Source organism: Camellia sinensis, chromosome 4, assembly GCF_055761805.1.
Source record: "Camellia sinensis isolate YWXY chromosome 4, ASM5576180v1, whole genome shotgun sequence".
Taxonomy (NCBI): Eukaryota; Viridiplantae; Streptophyta; class Magnoliopsida; order Ericales; family Theaceae; genus Camellia; species Camellia sinensis.
This window is the reverse complement of record NC_138964.1, coordinates 186653720-186678954: the sequence shown is the minus strand read 5'-3', so window position 1 is coordinate 186678954 and position 25235 is coordinate 186653720. Positions and strand designations below refer to the sequence as shown.

At 31.6% G+C, this 25235-nt stretch overlaps 2 protein-coding genes across 2 annotated transcripts; one reads left to right on the top strand and one right to left on the bottom strand.

The window, feature by feature from the left end:
• Positions 1–13896: 13896 nt before the first annotated feature.
• Positions 13897–14466, bottom strand: LOC145824300 (uncharacterized). Its single transcript, XM_082923932.1, has one exon. The coding sequence runs from the start codon at positions 14464–14466 to the stop codon at positions 13897–13899; it is 570 nt and encodes a 189-aa protein (XP_082780058.1).
• A 7684-nt stretch (positions 14467–22150) lies between these two features.
• Positions 22151–24839, top strand: LOC114273813 (purple acid phosphatase 5). The gene is made up of 8 exons (XM_028215635.2): positions 22151–22309; positions 22884–23090; positions 23186–23297; positions 23384–23613; positions 23704–23842; positions 23929–24149; positions 24231–24352; positions 24448–24839. The coding sequence occupies exons 1-8, from the start codon at positions 22151–22153 to the stop codon at positions 24623–24625; spliced, it is 1368 nt and encodes a 455-aa protein (XP_028071436.2). The 3' UTR covers positions 24626–24839.
• The last annotated feature ends 396 nt before the right edge of the window (positions 24840–25235 follow it).

The window sequence follows — 25235 nt, the reverse complement described above, 5'->3', positions numbered from 1 at the left end:
AGACAATGTCTCTAACTGAATTTCTCCCCCCAAACTCAACATCCTCAAAAAATGTTGCAATTACCTCATGTTCACATTAAGTTACCAAACAGATAATCTCTAAATAAATTAATTTAATGACAACATCTCAAGATACCTAGCACAACATTAATACCAAGCCTTTGGGTAGTGATATTAACTGTAAGTGGTATTCTTGTTGTAATGATCAAACATTGACAATAAGTTATGTCAAATAACAAATCTATCTTTTGATGGATTTATTATTCACATTAGGTTTTCTTGACAATTGGCACATGTTTATCACCACAAAATGTGTGTGTAATTCTGCCAAGTCTTAATCATGTCTTTGGACCGATAAATACCCGCATGAGATACACAGATATGAACTTCAAAACATTCCATATAAAACAATCTAGACAAGAGAGATCAATTTTGTGACATCTTGTTTGAATTGACTTATATTGAGAGTATTAGAAAATTAAATTTCTGTAAACGTTATATGAAATTACATTAAATTTAAAGATTTCTAAATTTGTGACCCTGTATATGTTATATAATCTGCAGCAATTTCAATTATATATATACATATATAAATAGAATTGACAGGTCCAAAAAATAAATAGTTTTTTTTTTTTTTTTTATGATGTTCAAAATTAAACCGATCAAATCGCAAGATATATCTATATATATATAAATACATAATGTTCATCCATTTGAGAGAGAAAAAAAAAACTGCCTACCGAATCATTTTACAATTCCAGAAAACAGATTGCCATTTTCACAGAACAAAACAGGAAAAAACAGAATTTACATCCATAAGAAAATTCAGAATTTGATTCCAGGAAACTAAATAGAATGAATAAAGCATATCAATTCTGATAAGACACATGATATGCATGCTCTGATACCAATTTTCAACATAAATTTCAGAACATAAACCTTACACTTTGGATCATTTACCATGTGTATTATCAAGAAATCAAGACAAAATGACATACTTGAATCCATTGATGAACGGTTAAACGGAAGCGTGATTATCAATGAACTCTTTGTTATTGATTGTGTTATTGCCTTCTAATCCTTTCCCCTTTGGTGCCTTATGTTTCTCCTTGAGAGGATTTAGAAAGAAAAAAGGCAGTGTTCTTATTTTTTCCACTTGGGAAGGAATAGGGACCATAACCTTTTAAAGGTTGTAATTGGTTTTCAAAACTGAAAGGTTGTGGAAGTTCAAAAGGAATGAAAACCAACTTTAACCATTATTGGTTTTAATTTCTATTTATTGGTTTTCAAAACTGAAAGGTTGTGGAAGTTCAAAAGGAATGAAAACCAACTTTAACCAATATGTTTTAATTTCTATTTCTGCCCATCATAGAAATAGAAATTATACAACTAGTATCTACACATTAGGTCCATAACACATATACCCTTAAGCCTATTAACTAAATTGAATCACTTAAATTGTAGGCTTCTTATAAATAATAACACCACATTTAATTATGTGGTCCCATTGAGACATTATCTAACATCTAATTGAAAGAAAAATTTTAGAGACTTGGCATTTTAACATTTATGTGCAATATGACAACAGAGTTTATGTTTTTTTTTTTTTGGCACCTTTTTAAAGGAGTATAATATTTTATGTTGTATTCTATGTTGTATTTCAAGTACTTAACTTAACCCAAGTATTTATCATAATTCGTTTTGCTTTGAATCAAATTCACCAAGTATTTAACTTAACTCACAAAAATGTATTTAACATTTTATTATAAAATAAAAAAATAAAAAATTGTACAATTCAAATGTAGTATATTTGTTGTATGATTCTAAAAACAAAGCGACTGTTTTGTTCATTTTTTTTTTTGGAATATCTAGAGTTCTTAATTAAAAGGAAAATTTGAAGGACTTGACATTTTAACATTTATGTATAATATGGCAAGAGAGTTTATGTTCTTTTTTTTTTTTTACACCTTTTTCAGGGAGTATAATATTCTATGTTGCATTTCAAAAATTCTGGTCAATGCATATGTGTGTATTACTTTAGTTGCTTGATAAAATAATTATTCATTATTGCTTATAAAATGGCTTTCTTATGTGGTGAATTTTTTTTTTTCGCATAAATTTATTTTGGACTTTCCAAGTCATAAATGGTGAACTTCAAAAGATTTATGATTATAATAGGTTTTAATTTTGGTTTTAATTTCATCTCTATAAAATTGAAGTCAGTTAAGAAAGAGAAAAGTTCAAATTTAGACAATTATTGTACTCCAGTTTTAATTTATCATTTTAATGTGATTGTTAAAAAACATTTATTCTAAACGCTGGGTTGACTCAGAAAATGTAAGTTTGATTATGGGTTTCTCAAAGAATGTAGAGAGAGAGAGAGAGAGAGAGAGAGGTTGTATGGGACTTGGTTTGTGATTAGTGCTCTGTGTTGTACAAATTAGTCTAATAGGGAAGGAACTGTTTGTTTGGAGCTATTTAAAAAGAAATTAAGGGTGATTTATTTAGTTGATCTTCCTGCAACAAAAAAAATTAAACTCACACTTAAAAAAAATTATTTAACATTTTATTTGTTGTGTAATATATTTATTTAGTTGTACCATTCAAATGTAATATATTTGTTGTGTGATTTTAGTTTTAATTTCATCTCTATAAAATTGAAGTCAGTTAACAAAGAGAAAAGTTCAAATTTAGACAATTATATTGTGCTCCAGTTTTAATTTATCATTTTAATGTGATTGTTAAAAAACATCTATTCTAAATGTTGGGTTGACTCAGAAAATGTGAGTTTGATTATGGGTTTCGCAAAGAATGGAGAGAGAGAGAGAGAGAGAGGGACGGGAAAGGGACTGTTTGTTTGGAGCTATTTAAAAAGAAAGTAAGGGTGATTTATTTAGTTGATCTTCCTGCAACAAAAAAATTAAACTGACACTCAAAAAAATTTATTTAACATTTTATTTGCTGTGTAATATATTTATTTAGTTGTACCATTCAAATATAATATTTATTTGTCGTGTGATTCTAATATACAGATGATAAATATTTTTCATTTAATTTTTTTATAAATATCTAGAGTTCCTAATTAAAAGAAAAATTTGAAAGACTTGGCATTTTAACATTTATGTATAATCTGGCAAGAGAGTTCATGTTTTTTTTTTTTTTTTTTTTTTGCACATTTTTAAGGGAATATAATATTCTATATGAGTATTTCAAAAATTCTGATCAATGTATATGTGTGCGTATTACTTTAGCTGTCTTCATGATAAAAAAAAATGTATTAAACTTACAAGTATTTAACTTAACGCAAGTATTTAACATAATCCGTTTTATTTTGAATCGAATTCACTGAGTATTTAACTTTACCCAAAAAAATGTATTTAACATTTTGTTATATAAAAATTTTTTAAAAAAATTGTACCATTCTAAACAGAGAAGGCACGTGCCTCTAGTATCTGTTGAGTTATTTTTTTTGGCATAAATTTGTGATTATGATTATAACGGGTTTTGATTTTGGTTTTAATTTCATCTATATAAAATTGAAGTCAGTTAGAAAAGAGAAGAGTTCAAATTTGGACAATTGTTGTACTCCGATTTTAATTTTATCATTTTAATGTGATTGTTAAAATACATCTATTCTAAACATTGGGTTGGCCTTTTTCTTTTTCTTAGAAGTTTATATTTTTATTTATTTCTTCTACTCTTGATTGTAACACGTTAAGTATTTTCTATTTATGGCAGTTATTTATTTAAATAAAACTTTGAATTTTATTATTCGATTTGGTAGCACCGGATTTGGAAATAACATTTCATTGCCAAACATTTATGTTAACTTTGAAATCCATGTTTACTTTTATTATTGCTAAATTTTTGTTTCTTTGTGTCTAAAATTATATAACCAAATATTTTTAGGTTGAAGTACAACAGTTATGAACAATGTCACTATTTTTGGTCAAGTAAGTTTTTTTTTCTTCTTTTTTCTCTTCATATAAACTTAAGTACCTCTCTTATAAATTTAAGTACAACAGTTATGGACAATAACACTATTCTAATTATTTTTTTTCCTCATACTTTATAGGTGGATGGAGACTTACACCGAACCGTAGTATCACATTCCTTTACTAATTTTCTTATTTATGTGTATAAAGTTTTATTTATCACTCTAAAGTTTTTGTATGTATAGGTTCGATTTCTTCAAGAAAGAAATGTTAATGTTGTTATTTGCGATGAACGTGACCTTAATATTATTCGCATTCATGAGATAAGCCTAAAAGTCACTTGAACATTGGACATGTATTTTCTTATCATTTTAAAAATAATTTATAAATATATTCTACTTATTTTTTATAGGCAAAGGCAAAGGAAAAAGACAAAGCAATATCAAAGGAAACAAAAAAAGCTATTCCTTATGGCAAGGGAAAGGAAAATGCACATCTCATTATATGGTTTCTCAACGATTTTTAAAATTTTCTTTTTCGAATATTATATAGATTTTTTTAGAAATTGCATAGTATCATATACTCGTTTTTATGTACATTTTTCAAAAGTTTCTTTTTCAAAAATTTATTCAATTCTTTTTATTGAATATAAAATATTTTTCTGAAGCATGTTAAAGTAAGCATTTGTACAACATGCTAATGCATTTGTATGAACATTAATTTGAATTTTTAATATGTTTATCTATTTATAGGATAAAAATATGTTGCATTTGTACAATATGTTGCATCTACAACATAGCATAATAAAAATACAATAGAAGAAAACGAAAAAGGAAAATAAGAAGAAAGAACAAATATGTGATGAAAAGGAAACTACATAATATAATTTTTTTTTTAATTTTTATTTTTCTTATAAAAAGTTCTTAAGGAAAGAAGAAAAAGACAAAAATGTATTTTAATATAACATAAACAACAAGAAGAGTGAAAAAGAAAGTACAAGACATTACACGCTAACATTCACATTTTACGTACCCAATGATCTAATATTTACCTTTTCAACGTACATTTTGTAAAGAGATGGGTAGTGTCTTTAAACCAATAAGTGCGTGCATAGTGAGTTTGCAGTTTTGTGTGCTTAATGTGTTTTCAAATTATTTTTTCCTTCCTTTTTAAATTTCATCAATACATGCATTGGTTCTTATATGACTAACAACTTAACTGAGTGAAGAGGAAAAGTTAGTTAAAAGGAAGAAAAATTTATGATGAAAGGGAAGCTAGTTAGTTAATCTTCACATTTTATGCACCTTCTTATATAATATTCTCATTTTAGGCACACAATGATAATGTGTTATCAAAAGCTGCATTGGCCCAACGTGCACGGCGAGAACGTGAAAAAAATCAAAAGCCATGTTCTGCATACCAATTGGGACAACGTCTGCGACGAGAACGAGAAAGAGAAAGATCAAAGGAATATATTAACCCAAGACAACCTTCGTTAATACCAAATTGGTAAAAGAAAAAGAATTTTTTACCAAGACAATCTTGAATTTTTTACTCTTATTACCACTTTATTATATAGATTTTAATTTGTTCACAATCTATTTCTATAGGCCTCCTCCTACAACTCCATCTAGAAATGTTGGTGTAGTCATCCGTGATGAGCACGACCTTAATGTTATCCATGTTCATGCGATAAGTACAAAATCAAGTCAAACATTATATGTATTTTATTTATATAAGATTTTTTTAATCTTTTGAGTATTTTATTTATATTTGTTAGGCAAAAGAAAAAGAAAATGTCAACCCAATGTCTAAAGGAAAAGAAAAGATGTCTCCTTTCGGCAAGAGAATGGCAAATGCATGTCAAGTGGTATATATTCTTTTTTAAAAATATGATGCAAAACTAATCAAAATTTTGAATAGTTAAAAGATATGAGTGTATAAAATAAATTTATTGTTTTATGTTGTTTTTGTAGAATAATTGTAATATGTTTTCCTGTAACTTGCTATTATTTGCATGTGTTTTTCAAATTTATTTATTTGTATTTTGCATGGATACATGTGCATTTATAATGTACCATCCATAAATTGCTACTTATATAAAGAGAATAGGAAAAAAGAAACGAAGGAATAAAGAAAAAATATATAAAGAAAGGAGAAACCAAATAAGATAGGTTTTTAATTCTTATTTAATATATAAAATAGAAAACAAAGAAAGGGAAAGGGAAATGGAAGAAATAAGAAGATAGAAAAGGAAGAAATAAAGATAACACTATTAAATGTATAAAACAAATAAAATAGAATACAAATTAAGACAGTTTCATTTTAAGCACAAAATATTCACATATTTTGCTTCAATGATAAAATATTTTTATTTTAGGCACAAAATGATAATGTAATATCAAAAGCTGCATTGGCCTAACGGGCACGACGAGAGCGTGAAAAAATTGAAAAGTCATACTTTGAATTTCAATGCTTGCAACGAGAATAAGAGAGATTAGAAGAATGTGTTCAACTAAGACAACGTTTTTTTAACACCAATCCGTCGCGATCGCACTTGCTTGGAGTGGGAAACAATAACTGAAGATTCTCATTCGGCACAAAAACAAACAATGGTTACCCATCATTTTACATGTTCGTTTTCTATGCAAAGCACATCTTTAGCTCCACCAAGGAATCGGTAAACTACTGTGTCTAATCTTGAAATACATACTTTCACTCATACCGTTTTGTTTTACAGAATTTTATTTATACACAAATATTTGTAGGTCTACTCCTATAAATCGATTTCTTCAACAAGATCTATGTACTGATGATGAATTAGAAGATCTGCCTACCAGTATATCAATTGACGCCCGAGCACACAAAGATTCTTACCGTCATTATCTTGACAAGATGGATGTATTATGTCCTTATTGTTCAGCCTTACATTGGATGGATGAAAAATTGACAAAATCATCTATAAAGCATCCCTTATTCGAAACTTGCTGTTTGGAAGGAAAGATTAGGCTACCTTTACTTGTTACACCCCCTCCACCACTTCAGGCATTGTATGATGGGAATAATGATCAATCAAAATCCTTTCGAAGTTATACTCGAGTGTACAATGCAGCCAATGCTTTTACGAGTCTTGGTGCTACATTGGATCCTAGAGTACTCAGTGGAAAGGGCCCTACATCATTCACAATTCATGGGGAATTACGACATCGAACAGGATCACTACAACCAGAACCAGGGTAGGATACGAGTTATGCTCAGCTGTATATCTATGACCCTTATTCAGCTTTAGAAATTCGTAATCGTAGAAATCTTAACTTGAGAATGGATGTTCTCAAAACTATTCAAGAGAGTTTGTTACAAGTCAATGCATTTGTAGATAAATATCGCCAGGCTCAGGCCATTTTACATCAATTAGACTCAGTAGGACACAATCTACCTGCTCATCTTCATTACAATTCAACAACTGATCGACGTCAGTATAACCTACCAACTACAGATGAGATTGCAATTGTAATACCAGGTGATGGAACAGAGATAAATGGAATGAGAGATATTATCTTACGTTTCTGAGGAAATAATGAGTTGATGCAAATTAATGAATGTCACCCAGCATACTTGCCATTACATCATGTTCTATTATTTCCATATGGTGAGCTTGGATGGGAACCTGAGTTGAAATTGTGGAATGTTCAGTATGATCGACCTTCAACTTATCGACTTACTCAAATGAATTTTTATAGTTATCGTTTATTTGAACGACCCACAGAGTATTCAACAATTTTGAGAGGTGGGAAACTATTTCAAGAGTTTTTGGTAGATGCTTGGGCTACAACTGAGCAAAATTGATTGACATACTACAAGCTTAATCAATGGAAACTTCGGGCTGAGCTTTACCAAGAGTTGTCAGATATGGATCCAGATTATATGCGACCTGGACAAATTGGTCAAAAGTTTGTTTTGCCATATTCATTTACTGGTAGTCCTAGACATATGTTTGAAATCTTTCAAGATTCAATGGCTATCACACGATATAACCAACACTCAGATATTTTTCTTACCATGACTGCAAATTCCAATTGGCTAGAAATTACTTCAGCATTATTACCATATCAAAAACCTATTGATCGTCCTGATTTAATTGCCCCAGTTTTTGAGTTGAAGAGAAAATGTTTGATGAAGGAGATAAAAACAAATAAACTGTTTGGAAATAAAGTTGTACATGCTTTTACAATTGAATTTCAAAAATGAGGACTCCCTCATATGCATGCACTTTTATTTCTCAAGGGTCCAGACAAAATTCGGACTTGTGCTCAAGTAGACAAATTGGTCTGTGCAGAATTTCCAGACCTAAAAGATGATCCTATACGTTTTGAAACTATCAAATGTTGTATGGTACATGGATCATGTGGTGCTCGAAATCCGCAAGCACCATGTATGGAAAATGATAGATGCACTAAGAGATACCCTTAAGTTTTTACAGAAACAACAACTATGGATCAAGATGGATACCCTATTTATCATCGTCGCAATAATGGTCAAGTACATACTGTGAGAGGGCAAGAAGTTGATAACAGGGATGTTGTACCATACAATGCATATCTTTCAAAACTTTTCAACTGTCATATAAATGTGGAAGTTTGTGCCGGAATGAAATGTGTCAAGTATATACATAAGTACATTTATAAGGGTTATGATCGTACAACGATGGTGCTAGGAATGATAAATGAGATTCAACAATATCTCGATGCAAGGTATATTGGACCTCCAGAAACTGCTTGGCGAATATTTTGTCATCCTTTGCATGCAAAGATGCCAACAGTTATACAATTGGCACTTCATTTACCTGGAATGCATCGTGTTGTTTTAACCCAGAAGAGTCATTACAAATGATTCAATCTAAAACTGGTTAACAAATGTCAACTCTTACTGGCTTCTTTGCATATTGTGCTGCCAGTGAAGATGAATGTCCATTCACTTATCAAGAATTTTCACAACATTTTGTTTGGCTCAAGTCAGAAAAGAGATGGAAATCAAGAGAAAGGAGATATGCAATTGGTAGAATGTACTTTGCTAGCCCTAATTGTGGTGAAAGATTTTATCTACGTTTGTTACTAACCGTTGTCAAAGGACCAAAGTCGTTTCAGTCTTTACGTACGGTCGATAATGTTGTGCATGATACATTTAAATCAGCATATGTTGCAAGGGGACTTTTAGAAGATGATGAAGAATGGATATAATGCTTGAAAGAGGCTACAGTTATAAAAACTGGATATCAATTGAGGAGATTGTTTAGTGTTATTCTCACCTAGTGCTCTCCACTAAATCCATGTGCATTATGAAATCAATTTTCAACGCATATATGTGATGATCTTGCACATAAGATTTGTATATTATTTGTCATTTCTAAACCAACTGAGGCTCAAATTGAAGATTATGGTCTCCATCTTTTGAATCAAATGCTTCATGAATCAGGCAAAAGTTTAATTGACTTCCCACCCATGCCACTACCTACTGCAAATTGGAGTGTAGTAATTGGTAATCGATTGATATTTGAACATCAACAACTGCAGAGTGAGGCACAACATGCAGATCCACAAATTACTATTGATTGTCTCAATAATGGACAACGGAATGCTTATAATACAATCACTTCTTCGGTTTTTCAAAATAAATGAATTGTTTTCTTTCTGAATGGGGGTGCTGGAACAGAGAAAACATTTCTGTACAATACGATTGCATTAAAATGTCACACCCTTGGGCATATTGTTGTTACTATGGTTTCATCTGGAATTGCATCATTGTTACTGGTAGGAGGTCGCACTGCACATTCAACATTTTTCATCCCGTTAGATGTCTTGGAAAATTCACTTTGTGGGTTTAGCAAACAATCATTACAAGCTGAGTTATTTAGAGAAACAAAACTCATAATTTGAGATGAAGTTCCTATGCAACATAGACATTGTGTTGAAGCGGTTGATCGTACATTAAGGGATATTTGTGATAGTGAAAAGCCATTTGGGGTATTACTGTTGTTCTTGGTAGAGACTTTCGACAAATCTTACCAGTTATACCCAAAGGAGTTCGTGAGCAAATTATGAATGCATCATTAAGACACTCTGTTCTATGGAAGCATATATATAGCTTGACTTTGGATTTGAATATGCGCTTGAATCATGAAGGCCATGAAAATGCTAATTTTGCAAATTTCTTGATGGAGGTAACACTACTTTAACCTGTATTATATATATTATTTTAAATTAATAAATTACTTTTTTATTAATTTCACTTTTTTTTAGATTAGGACCAATCCTCAAGAAATCGTTAACCTTCAATCAACAATATACAAATGTCAAGATTTGAATGAATTACTCTCTACAGTTTATCCACAATTGAATATGATAGAGACGTCAACCTTAACATTTTTAACTGAACGCACAATTCTGTCTACGCGTCACGATGATGTCAGTGACATTAATACTACTGCGTTGAATATCTTTCCAAGGAGATTATATACTTATCTTGCAGCAGATAAAATGTCTGAAGATAATGAAATTGATCCTACCATTACAAATAGATATCCTAATGAATATTTAAATTCATTGGATCCTCCTGGGTTGCCAACTTTTAAGTTAGAGTTGAAAGTGGGTTGTCCTATAATATTGTTAAGAAACATTGCACCGAAAGATGGACTATGTAATGGTACAAGATTGATGGTTACTAGGTGTGGCACTCGCATAATTGAAGCTCAAATTTTAACTGGAGAAAAGTTTGGCAATTTGGCATTCATACCAAGGATATCTTTGACATCATCTTCTTCAGAAATGCCTTTCCAAATGACAAGACGTCAATTTACAGTCCGATTGGCATATGTCTTAACCATTAATAAATCTCAAGGACAATCTGTGAAATTTGCTGGGGTTGATTTGTGTATACCAGTGTTTAGCCATGGGCAATTATATGTGGCATTGTCTAGATGTACATCCTTTAATCGTATAAGTATTCTCCTCCCTAAAGATAGTTTGGATTCTGCTACAAATATTGTTTATCCTGAAGTGTTGTTGTAGTATTCTATGCAGATTAAATGATGTTTTATTAGAAGGTAACTATGTAGATTTATTTCTGTTGGTTATATAACTTTTTATAAAATTTCAATTTAATAATAATTTGAAATTTGGACTTTTGTAGGATTGGACCGAAAAATCTATGGAGCTTAAAAAGAGAAATACGACTAGCTTGCTTCGATGGGGATATAATAAGGTAATTTCAATCTCAAAGTATTTTGACATATATATTTCCAACAAATGTACTAATCTATATTTTTTTTGTTTCCATAAATTACCAGATTGTTGTGCATATTCCTCATTGGGGATACATAAAAGTTGATACAAAGACTTTTTGAAAAATAATGAGGAGGAAGTTTGGGCAAACACATATTTGAAGACATGTTATTGACACATCTTTTGTAAAGCATACATATTTTTGGTGTATGACAATATAATTTTTGGTGTATGACATGTTAGTGACACATCTCTTGTAAAGCATACATCTTTTGTAAAGCTTTAACCCACTTTTTGTAAAGTTTTAACCTACTCTTTTGGTGTATAACAATATAACTTTAATTTCTGTTTTTTGTTTAGTGTTTACACTTTTTTTTACTGCCTTTTATGTTTTGATAAGCAATATAACTTTAAATCTTATATGTTTGTTTCTTAATTTGCATTAAGATTAGGGGGAGTTATTATTTTATTTGAGTTTTGTAGAGTGTGTAATACAAGCAAAATTGTTATAAGTTCTTTAAGAAGAAAAATATTTCAATATATTTTTTCAGTATCTTTATCAAAAAATGACACGAACTTTATAAATTTCAACATAATACATATAAATTATAACTGCATTTTAATTTTAAAATTATTTACACCGTGCCTTTAGGCACGGGCATACACTAATATATATATATAGGGTAAACTACACTACACACTTATATTTATATTTAATACAGATCTCTTTTTTATATTTAAAAAATTACACTAAGTCATTTGTCAGTGTAATTATGTTAATGGTGTTAATTTGTAAATTAAAATCACATATTTATTTCTTAATTTTTACACATATAAAATAATAAAATAATATAAATATTTTATTCATGTCATTTCAAGAAAAATAACAATCATCTTATTTGGTTTTAACTTACTTTTCAAAAAATTGAATTTTTTTTATATTTATTTTGTGTGTTTTTTTGTTTTTACTTTTTTTTAATATTTTACTTATTTTTTTTATTTTTTATATACACCTAATTTAGATATACTTAAGAAATATAATATTTTGTGTTTTTTTTAAAAAAAATTTACCAAGTAAAAAATATAAAAATTCAGTACATTATCATATTTTCTTGCATTCAGCGGATTTTTTTAAAGTGTTTTTTATTAAATTTTATACTTTTTAAGTATATTTAGATTAAATAGATTTAAAAAAAAAAACTGATTAAAAAATTATTAAAAATAGAAAAGTATGAATTAAAAATTAAGAAAATTATTCTTAAAAACTCCACAAGGGTGTGGTGGAGTACATTTTTGATGATTTTATTTTTGTATATATATATATATATATATGCATTTGCTTTCAAGTTTGATCGGGTGATGGGTTAGATTTTACGTGAATTGTGATGTTTGATAATACTGTAATAAATGAGCGTAAAATAAAAATGATGGAGAAAATAAAAATAAAATTTTTTATTTACATATACAAATTTATAAAAAAAAAAATATCATAAAAATAATGTGATAGCGATATTGTTGTAAATATAAATCATCTTTATAGGTGTTTTGTTTTAAAGTAAAAGGTCACCATTAAGCTATATTATTGTATTTGAAAATTTTGTATAAAATTTATGTTTGTATATTATCACTTAATAAGAATATGTTTATTTAGAATTTAATGATGGAAAGTTGTACAGTCATGATGATAGGAAGAAAAAATATTAAGAAAAAAGACAAGATAGTCATTTAAAAAATTTTAAGGTATGACATCAGTAATTTTTGTTTAGTTCTTAAGGTCCACTCAATGGAAGGGGACAATTTGTAATAAGATTACAAACCTTAGAGAGAGGAACGTAATTTTCAGAATGTGAGGGGGAAAACAATATTAAATATAAACCTCAAGGGTGTAAGTGTAATTTATCCATAAATATATACATATGTGTACATATGTATATATATTATCTATTACCAAAAAAAAAAAAAAGAAGTAAATTTGAAAGTTCAATAATGTTATGATAACTATATTTTATGGAGAACGATTTCCTATAGTCCAAAATCCAGATTGGGTGGCTATTTGGGTTTGCAAAGTCTACCATAAGTCACATTTTAATAATCCGAACTGTTTATTTTATCCGACACTTTGCGTATTTGATCTAAAAAAAAAATTAAATTAATCCGATAACTATAATTTGTTCAATTTATTATTTTATCATAAAAAAATTTATAATTTATTTTTCAAAAATACAATTATCGTCCATTTATCATAAAATTTACTAACAGTTACGATTCTTCCAACGTATTTGATATTTTCAAATACATATCCTAACTCACAAAAGAGCCATAAAGAACACTTTATTGAACCAAAATTGTTAATAGGAATTTTTTGTTTCAAGTGTCAATTGATGAATACCAAAAAAAAAAAAAATTGTACAGAATAAATTTACATAAAGCAATCTCTTTTTTTTTCAATAAATATTTTATATTGAAATAAATGAAAACTAAATCAACTTGCTCTTGGTACAAAAGTATAAAAATCATGGTATGATCTAATTTTTTTGTTAAATTTTAATTTTTGTTCTTTTTTCAATAATTTGAAAGTTGTTTCTTTTAATTGATTGCTTCTTTCCTTCTTACTTTCTTTGTTAAACTACTTTTTTTTTTTTTTTTTTTTTTTTTTTTTTTAAGAGGGTAGAGGGAAGGCCTCCCTACAGAATAGGAACATCATTCAACAAAATATGCACCAAATTGGCAGGGACCTCAGCAAGCCACACCCGCTTGTCTGGAGCTTCCTTTGCCATTTGGGCCAAGTGATGAGCCATAAGGTTGCCATTTCGCCTCACATGTGAGACACGAAAATGTAAGAATTGCTTGGTACAGGAAATGGCACATTGTAAAAAATGACCAAAAGAAGCACATAGATTGCTCTCGTCTCGGATAGTCTTCACCACAGTCAGAGAATCACCTTCCAAATGAATGTTGGTTAGCCCCAATTCTGTTGCAAACTCCAGCGCCTTGATAGCCGCAAGGGCTTCAATACAATCGACCTCCAACCATGTCGGGATTTGTTCCGAGAAGGTAGCTATCGGCTCACCACTCTGAGCACGAATGATGACCCCCACACCACATGACTGCTGATTTTTGAAAGTGGCCCCGTCAAAATTCACCTTAACAAAATCCCCTACCGGCGGACTCCACTTGTCCAGACCACAGCCACCTTGAAAACCCTGCATATTAGATTGTGCCTTCCTAAAATCTTGCAGCAATCCACTTACCATCTAAATAGTTGAAACCGCCGATCGCTCAATACTATTGAATATGGCTGCATTCCGAGAAGACCAAATACCCCAGCAAATGGCAAAAAACAACCCCAATGTATCTGCATCAGAACTCCGCCCAATTTCATATGCCCAACTCATAAAATCAAGACCAACTCCCTTATCTAACACAAACATCAGCGGGCTGTGATGCCACACCTCCTGCGCCATCGGACAGCCCCAAAAACAATGCATTAATGTTTCTGGCCCATCACCACAGCCAATACATGTAGCGTCCGATATCAAATGCCGATGCCGAAGTACAGATTTTATCGGCAGAATATTGGAGCAGCACTTCCATGCAAAGACCTTGATCTTATTGGGAATCCAAAGGTGCCAGACCCGCTTCCAAAACCAGGTAGCATGTTGCCCTTCGGACCCAGACCCATTCCCCTTCCGTAAGCTAAGACTCATCTGCAAATGATAAGCCGAACGAACCGAAAACACACCACTTCTTGTGTAATGCCACACCAACATGTTGGGTATACCTTGACAGCAGAGAGGGATTTTCTGAATGGCTTCCACGTCCATTGCCATAAAATTCTCATGTAGGAGCCGTGAATTCCAACATCTCTTGTCCTGGTCAATCAAATGACAGACCAACGCATCCGCTAACAACTCGGTAGGAGGAGAACAGACCCGAAATGTGTAAGGCCTAGGTATCCACTTTGCGCCCTAGATCTGAACCGAGCGTCCATCCCCAATTCGCCACCTTACTCCTGCTTCTAATAGCGGCCTAGCATTAATAATACCCCGCCACGTGAATGAGGGATTCGACCCAACGCCAGCTTGAAGAAAATTTGCAATAGGATAATACTTGGCCTTCAAAATTCTGGCCAGCAATGAGTCTGGCGACGACATCAATCTCCACCCTTGTTTGGCCAACATAGCTGTGTTGAAAGCCTTTAAACATCGAAACCCCATTCCACCCATCCATTTGGGATCACAAAGAGCTCGCCAACTTTTCCAATGGATTTTTTGTTTATTCTCCCGCTGTCCCCACCAATAATTACTCACCATAGAGTCAATCTCTCCACAAAGCCCATCTGGCAGTTGGAAACAGGACATAATGTACGTGGGAATAGATTGAGCAACCGATTTTATCAAGACTTCTCGACCAGCTGCCGATAAATATTTTTCTTTCCACCCATTCAGCCTTTTCCAGACTCTGTCTTTAACATAGTTAAACATCTCACGTTTGGATCTACCAACAATATATGGCATGCCAAGATATTTCCCAGATTCCACCATAGTACCAACCCCCATTTCCGTCCACAACACCTCTTGAGTATCCACCGCAACATTCTTGCTAAAACAAATAGCCGATTTTTCAAGATTGATTTTTTGGCCTGATGCTAACTCATATTTTCCCAAAATATCTTTAACCACAGTTAATTCTTGCACAGTTGCCGCCCCAAAAATCAAGCTGTCATCCGCAAAGAAAAGATGGGATACACGCGGACATCCTCTACACACAGCCACACCAGTGAAGTGTCGCTCTTCTTCAGCCCGAGTGATTAAAGAGGACAGACCCTCCGCACATAACACAAACAAATAAGGTGACAATGGATCCCCTTGCCGAAGCCTTCTGCTAGGAACAAAAGTCTTTGTCGGACGTCCATTGACTAGAACTGAATATGACACTGAAGAAACACAATGCAAAATGGTATCCACAAACTGTTGGTTGAAACCCATCCTCTCCAAAACACCACGCAAGAAACTCCATTCAACTCGATCGTAGGCTTTACTCATATCAAGTTTTAATGCAAAATGCCCCTCTTTTCCGTGCCGTTTGTTCTTCAAATAATGAAATATCTCGAATGAGGCAAGCACATTATCACTAATAATCCGCCCCGCCACAAAAGCACTTTGATTTAGAGAAATGACTTCCAGCAAGATTTTTTTCATCCGATTGGCTAACACTTTGCTCACAATCTTGTAGGCCACATTACAAAGGCTAATTGGCCAGAATTGAGACATTCGTTTAGGATTTTTCACTTTCGGAATTAGCACAACAAAGGTGTCATTCACTGTCGTCACCCCTTTCCGATCATTAAGGATCCCCAAGACTGCCTGCGTGACCTGTGCACCCACTATTGGCCAAAAACGTTGGTAGAATAGAGCTGGTTTACCATCCGGGCCCGGTGCTTTCGGAGGATGCATTTGGAATAACGCCCGTGACACCTCCTCTGCTGTGTAAACTCGAGTTAGTTCCACATTCATTGCTGGAGAAACAGCCATGTGAATTTTATCCAAAACATCTCCAATACCCTGCGGATGTTCAGACAAAAACAAATCTTCAAAAAAGCCCACTGAAATCTTCTCCAGCTCCTCAGGCTTAGTGCACCATTCACCCTCATCATTTTCAAGCCCATCAATCCTCTTCTTCTTATGCCGTTGGGAAGCTTTGGAATGGAAAAAAGAGGTATTGCGATCTCCCTTCTTTAACCAATTGGCCCGTGCTCGTTGGCACCATAAAGCCTCCTCCCGCTCAAGGAGTTCATCAATCTCACAGTATAAATTCCTACGAACACAGTTGTCTTCGGTCGAGAGCACATCCTGACCATCCAGACGTCGGACCTCACTCAACTTAGTTCGGATTAACTGTTGGACGTGGCCAAACGTGGTCCTATCCCACTGTGATAAACCAACACTCACCTTCTCCAAATTACCCCGCACACTGTCCATAGTAGCCTCTTGTACATGGCCCCAAGTAGCCTTGACAACCTCCTCACATCTTTCGTCACGAAGCCAGATCGCCTCAAAACGGTATAGACGTGGTCTATGTCGATTTCCTAACAGGCTCTTGTGCTGGCCCAACAAATCTACCATAATGGGAATGTGGTCAGATGTGGTACATGTAAGATGAAACACGCGAGCCATCGGAAACAAACCTAACCAAGCTGCATTAGCCACTCCTCTATCTAGACATTCGCGAACCATCCCAGATGGTCTATTATTACACCATGTAAATTTGGGCCCCCCAAAACCCATGTCAGCTAACATGCAGTCCGAAAGTACTTGTTGGAATGCTTGTATCTGAACTCTACTTCGGTCGTTCATACCCACTTTCTCTGACGGCAACAAAATTTCATTGAAATCACCCAGCACCATCCATGGCAGCTCCGATAATCCATCCAAACGACGAAGCAACTCCCATGAAAAATGTCTGTTAGCAGCTTCTGGGTGGCCATAAAACCCGGTAAATCGCCATCGCAAGTTCCCCTCGACGGACTCCACCACAGCATCTATATGCCCACTAGAATAGCTTTGTACTGAAACCATCACCTCTGGCCTCCATAATAATGCTAATCCCCCAGACAAACCAATCCGATCCACAAACAAACCCCCAGCCAGGCCAAGTTTACACCGAACCCTCTCCATTCGGTTCGCCACACATTTAGTCTCCATAAGAAAGACTACATCAGGAGCTTGTTCCTTCAGCAGGAGTTGAAGATTACGAACTGTACGCGGGTTCCCAAGCCCACGACAGTTCCAGCTAAAACATTTCATTGTGTTCGGCGGGGCTGCCCCGCAGCCTCCACCGTTGATTGGAGAAGGGAAACATGCTCAACCTGTCCCTCGAAGAGCTTTACCTTTTTACTACCAGCAGATGAACCAGAAGACTCATCACGAAGGCCCCGATCTCGCTTACCCACTTTCAACTGCGTTCCACCAACATAAGCATTTGCTGGTCTAACGTGTTAGAGGAACCCCGTGCCAACTTCTTCCACTTTTTCCCCACCTTCAATGGGCCATCAGAAGGGGGCAAATTGAGAATAGGTCGCACCGAAGAGGCCAAAGCTGGACTGGATTGTCCACGAGTCCCACAAAACTTGGACCCATCCAGGCCCCCCAACCCCCAGCCCTCCAGTACACGAGCCTGTTCTTCAGGCCCAAGAATGGCCACTACCTCCATATCCTTTTGCCCAGCAGGCCCATCTAAAGTTTGGTCCAAACCAGCCCATTCCCCAAAATTTTGAATATTAGAAACTGGTGCCAAGGAAAGAACACTGCTACCCTTACCTTCCTTGGAACCCACCAAATCCGCCCTGTTATCAATTTATGTGAGGGTTGGGAATACGCTATTTTAGCAATTTTTAAATTTTTTTAGCTAAAATATGAGATTAAAAAAAATGAAGATGTTTGGGATATTTGACTTTTTACAACAAAAAAAAATGCAAAAAATAGAGAGAATTTTTAAAAAAACTTTTTTTTATTTATAATTCTTTTGATTTTCTAATTTTTTAGTGACATTTTGACCTTTTTTTTTAATTTTTAATTCTTCCCAAAAATCTAATTTATAATTAAGGTTAGGTTTGGCAACCAATTAAAAAATTCATATTTTTTTTTCTAATTTATATAAAAAAAAATTTCCAATTCTTTTAGTTTAGAATAATTTTAAAAGTAAAATAAATTTTTTTTTTAAAAATACTAAATTTTAAAATTTAAAACAAAACAAAAACATTTTTTAAAATTTAGGACAAATTACACTATTAGTCCTTTTACTTTGACCCTTTATATCATTTTGATTCTTATAATTGCAATTGGATCAATTTTGACCTTGAACTTTCGATTTTGTCTCAAATTAGCTCAATTGCTTCCAATTGTTAGCATTTTTTTATGACAAATGTGTACATGAGTTGCATGTGTCATATTTTAGAAGCAAAATTGTGAACTTAATTAATTTAGTGACTTAACCTTAAATAATTCAATGAAAATCTTCTGTCAAAAACTCTAATGACATCGTCAATTGGACCGATTGAAGCAAAATTTAAAATTAAAGTTTAAAATCGAACCAATTAAAACTGCAAGGATTAAAATGACACAAACAGTAAGATATATGGATTACCAGTATAATTTGCCCTAAAACTTATAATCTCAACTTCCTCCTATAGATTTTTTTTTTATTTTTTTTTATTTTTTTGTGGATATTGCAATGATTTTTATGTCTCCACAAAGATCATACTTTTTTGTCATACCATTTACGATTATGTCTCTAAACGTAGGCTTTGTTTGGCATAAATAGTTTGGGTTAAAATAATCATAAAAAGATAAAATAAATTAAAAAGTTAATAAGATAAAATATCATATCCAAATCATAATCATTTCATTTTTTCTCTCACAAAAGTCAAAAAAAAAAGCAAAAAGTTCATTCCGAACAAGATTTTTTAACCCAATATTAAAATAGTCAAAAAATCAAAAGTTAACCCACTTTCAGATCTTTGTCACTCATTTATCTAACATGATGTGGCTCTGTGAAATCAAAGTGCATTAAGACTTCAAATATTAGAGTTTAAATTAATAAAATTTTAAATTTATTTTGTTATAAGAGTGTCAAGAGTGTCCGATGTGGCTCTGTGAAATCAAAGTTCATTTTGTTATTTTATTGTAACGGTTGGAGTTTCAATGTTTCGTTCAAATAATGGATACAATTTTGAATTAAATAGGTATAAATTTTTATTTTTTTTTTTTTTCTTTTTTTGTTTTTAAACCCAATCAATTGCACCAGTTAAAACTGCCAATTTAAGATACGAAAATGATTACTTTGTTTTCTTCTCAATTTTTCTCTCTCTTCTTCCATACTTGTTATGTACACAGATTGTTACTATTTTCTTATAAATTCTAAACATCCAATACAGTCTCGACACCTTATTTGCTATAACTATGCATTGCGGATTAGAATATACACGGTGTTTGGTTTGAGTTTTCTGAATTAAGTTTTTTAAAAATTGAGTTTTTTGATTTTCGTATTTTTTTATTTTTAGTGAATATTTTTAAAATTTTAAACATTTTTTTTACTTTTTTAAATGTACCTTACTTAGATGTGTCTAAAAAATAAAAAAAATTGTGAAAAAATATTTTAAAAAATTAAGAAATACATAAAAATACAAAAAATGAACTAAATTCTTGTATTTTTTTTTTTATATTTTTGGTATTTAGTGAATTTTTAAAAGTTTTTTTTACAATTTTTTTAATTTTTAGGTGTATTTATATTAGGTGTGTCTAAAAAGCAAAAAATTTGCATAAAATATTAAAAACATTCAATAAAAATAAAAAAATACGAAAAATAAAAATATAGAATTTTTTGAAAACTGTTTTTAAAAAATGGAAACCAAGCAAAGTGATAAATATTTTGAGTTTTATCTTGTATACTTTGTTTGACTTTGTAAGGAAGGAGACACATGCCAATTCAGGTCTCAAACAGGTCTTTTTTTAGTTTTTTTGGTTAAAATATGATGTTAAAAAAATAGTATGTTTGGAATGACGTTTTAGGTTTTTATGAAAAAATATGTAAAAAGTAGAAAGAAAATAGAATTTTTGACTTTTTGGTATTAATTGTTAGTTTTTTGATTTTTTTTATAATTTTTTAACTTTTTAACTAAAATCATTACTTGCCAAATGAGACACTAGTATAATAACTTGTCTTCATACCCTTTCTCATTGTTTTGATTTTCTGAGCGTCTATAGTGTGTTATTATGCTAATTTCCTAATCAAGGTTTGATGTGAAACTTAAAAATTTGTTTTTTTAAAAAAAAAATATGTTTTTGTTCACAATTTTGTTATATTGCTTATAAATTTTTCATTTCTCGTATTTAGAAAAACAATTACACTAATGAAAAATCACGTAAAAATATCTAAAATTTTAAAGTAAAAAAACTTAATTTTTCAAACAACTTATATAAAGGGACTTTATTGAGTAACAAAAAAAAATGACACTAATGAAATACAAGTGTATGAAATAAGATTTATTGATTAAAATCCTTTTACAATATAAAGAAAAAAATAATATCAAGTAAAGTTTGATTATTTTGGGTAACACAAATAGCACGGGCCTAATGTTAATACTATAAGATATGTATACTTTCGTAGGGTTGGTTCGTGGACTACAGTAAAAGATATATAAAAACAAAATGATAGCATCACCCTAAAAAGGAATTAAATAAACGAATTTATCAAAAAGTATTCATACAAATCCTTGATTTACGTCATTACTTTAACTGAAATAATATCATCTTTATCGAAACAATAAAAAAATAAATATAAGAATCTCAACAGAAATTTGGTAGCAATAAACAAGAAATATTTTATAAAAAATAAAAAATAAAAAAAATAAAAAGAAAATAATATAAAAATGATGAGCGTGTTTGAAATTTTCATAATTTTTCACTAAACTAGTTTTTAATATTTTTCAAAATAAAAAATAAAAATAAAAAAAAAGAAATTGATATTTTCGATTAAAAAAATTAATTAATTTTGAAATTTTTTAATTAACAATATTTAAAAAAAAAATAATAAATATATACATTTTAAAACCTTTGTAGGTCATAGTGTTGGTTTTTTTAGCAGGAAACTAAAAGCATAAATTAGTAAAACCAATAAAAAATCAAATAATATAACTAATGAAAAGATAATCCAAATTGATTTATATGATCAATTCGGAAGCATATTCCCATAGAAGTTATCACATCAAAACAGAAACCAAAAACATATCATAAAAATCCCATTATTTTTTAATGACCTACCTCTATAAATTGAAACTCTTCTAAACCTAAACCTAAACCTAAACCTATTATATTCAAATCAAAACTCAGATATATTTCTGCAGTGTTTTCCTCTTCTCTTATTTTCCTTATCTTCCCCATGGCTACAATGTGGTTCTGGTTGATGACATGTGTGTTGCTACAGATTTCTGTGTTGTGTAATGCAGGTGTCACAAGTACTTTTGTGAGAAAAGAATGGTCAACCGACATGCCAGAATCAAGTTTTCCTCCTCCTCCTGGAACCAATGCACCTGAGCAGGTATATATCTATTTTTTTTAATTTACTCGTAAAATAAAATAAAATAAAAAAATTACAGTTTTTACATAGCATAAAAACGTAATTTAAAAAAAAAAAAAAAAAAAAAAGTGTCAATTTTATTTTAGTTATTGTTTATTGAATACAATATTAAAGTCTACTTTAGAGATTCACAAAGTCTGACAATATGATTAGTTAAATGGACTAATTTTAAATTCCATCATTGTTGTAACATTTATATTAATTTTTCTATTAGGCCAAAAAGAAAAGAAGCAGTGCATTATTTTTGTTCCCTAACATTTACAAAGAAAATTTTGAAGAATAATAGATTAAATCCATTGTTGAGACAAAACATAACTCAGCATGGTGATTCATTATGTCTATTTTGTGTCTTGCTTTATCTAATCCAATGGTATTAAGAGTGTAACAAAGGAACAACGGATCATTTTGGCACATAAATCTTGAGACACATGATCTAACTGTATGTAAGTGTAGATACAAATTGTACACCATACGCATCACTTTTGGGTAATTGTTTTTTGAATTTTTTTATTTTTATTTTTCCTTGAACTTGCAGGTTCACATTACACAAGGTGACCATGAAGGTAGGAGTATGATCATTTCATGGGTGACTCCAGTTGAGAAATACCCTAATGTGGTGACATACTGGGAAGCAGGCACTAAAGATTTACACAAGCTCCAGACTCATTCTGAAATCACCACTTATAGATACTATAATTATGCTTCTGGTTACATTCACCATGCTACTATCAAAGATTTGAAGGTACAAATATATATACATCAAATTTATTTTGTTTTAATCTGTTGTCTTATGTTTAAGATTACTTTTTTGAGCTTTCTAACCTTTTTTTCATGCAGTTTGACACAAAATACTTCTATGAAGTTGCATCTAATGAAGTTACCCGTCAGTTCTCCTTCACAACTCCTCCCAAGCCAGGACCTGACGTTCCCTACACCTTTGGCGTCATAGGTTAGGGTAATCTAGGGAATTTTAGTTTATTTATTTAATTCATCATTCATTACATTTTGTATAATGTTAACATTATTTTTGTGCAGGTGACTTGGGACAAACTGCAGATTCCAATCGAACTCTAGAGCATTATATGTCGAACCCAATAAAAGGCCAAGCTGTGCTATTTGCTGGCGATCTTTCATATGCTGATGATCACCCTAACCATGACAATACCAAGTGGGATACATTTGGTCGTTTCATTGAGAAGAGCGTTGCATACCAACCCTGGATTTGGAGTGCAGGCAATCATGAAATTGACTTAGCTTCTAATTTGGTAAGACACCAAATAAATATGTTCTGTTCATTGTCACCGATCTCATTTCTCTGTCATAAATTATTTTATGGATTATATCATCTTTTTTAGGAAGAAACCGATCCTTTCAAGCCATATTTGCACCGCTATTATGTACCCTACAAGGCATCCCAGAGTACTTCCCCACTTTGGTATTCAATTAAGCGTGCATCGACATATATCATTGTTCTTTCTTCTTACTCAGCCTATGGTATGAATCTTCTTCATTTTTTCTTTTACTTTCATATTTTATACTTTTATTTTTTGTTTTGTTAACAAAATTTTATGGTTGTTTAGGGAAATATACCCCGCAATACAAATGGCTTGAACAAGAGCTCCCAAAGATTAACAGATATGAAACTCCATGGGTCATTGTTATTTTACATGCTCCATGGTACAATAGCAACCACTACCATTACATGGAAGGAGAAAGTATGAGAGTCCAGTTTGAACCGTGGTTTGTTCAGTACAAAGTTGATATTGTATTTGCTGGCCATGTTCATTCTTATGAGCGTTCAGTAAGCTTTCTTTCTAATAGAAAATTAGATAATTTATTTTCATATTGTTTATGAAAATTAATTTCTTATCCTATGTTGTAGGAACGCATATCAAATATTAAGTACAACATTACAAATGGATTAAGCTTACCGGTTAGAGATATTAATGCTCCAGTATACATAACAATCGGTGATGGTGGAAACATAGAAGGCATAGCTAACAAGTGAGACTGTTTAATTGTTTCTTAGGTCAACTAATTCTCATACTGAACTATTTTGTAAAATTGTCTACTTACAAAATTGACCTTTCATTTTGCAGTTTTATATATCCACAACCAAATTATTCTGCATATCGTGAAGCAAGCTTTGGGCATGCAATTCTTGACATAAAAAATCGGACTCATGCTTATTATTGTTGGCAGCGTAATCAAGACAATGAACCCGTTGTAGCAGACTCTGTTTGGTTTTTTAATAGGTTCTTTTCTTATGGCGGATGAAACCATTCCATAACAAGGAGACTTAGGAGATTGTGCCCTCAATTACAAGGAGGCTTAGATTTTTGTTTGGAGAGATTTTAGTTAGGATTATTTATTTATTTATTTATTTTGGTAGGCTGTATTTGTTTTTGCCAGTGCTTTTTAAATAGGTTCAATAATGTTTAGTGTGTCCATTATGTTAGCCTTTTAATAAATACGAAGTATTGTTTTTGGATATCCTTTTTGTCTAGATGCCTAATAATAACAGCCGATTAGATGACTTAGCAGAGCAATAAAATCAAATGGGATAAAATGTGTTAAGTTGACAACTTGAATGGCCAAATCATTGGAAATTCAATTTGTATTGAACTACCCACGTTCAATTTTTCTTAAACTTCCCATAGTTGACTCAATTTTAACATTTTGGATTGTAAAATTTTATGTTTCGATGGTCAAAATGGCGTTTGGATATTCAATCATCATTTTACAAGAAAAAACTGAACTAATCAATATGTTTTGGAACTGGTTGGCTTTCCATTTCTGTTCTTGTTTTTGACAAACAAAATCATTTGGATGTGAGTTTTCCAATTATTATCTGGATGTTATGCTCTTTGCCTTTTGCCTTTGGCCT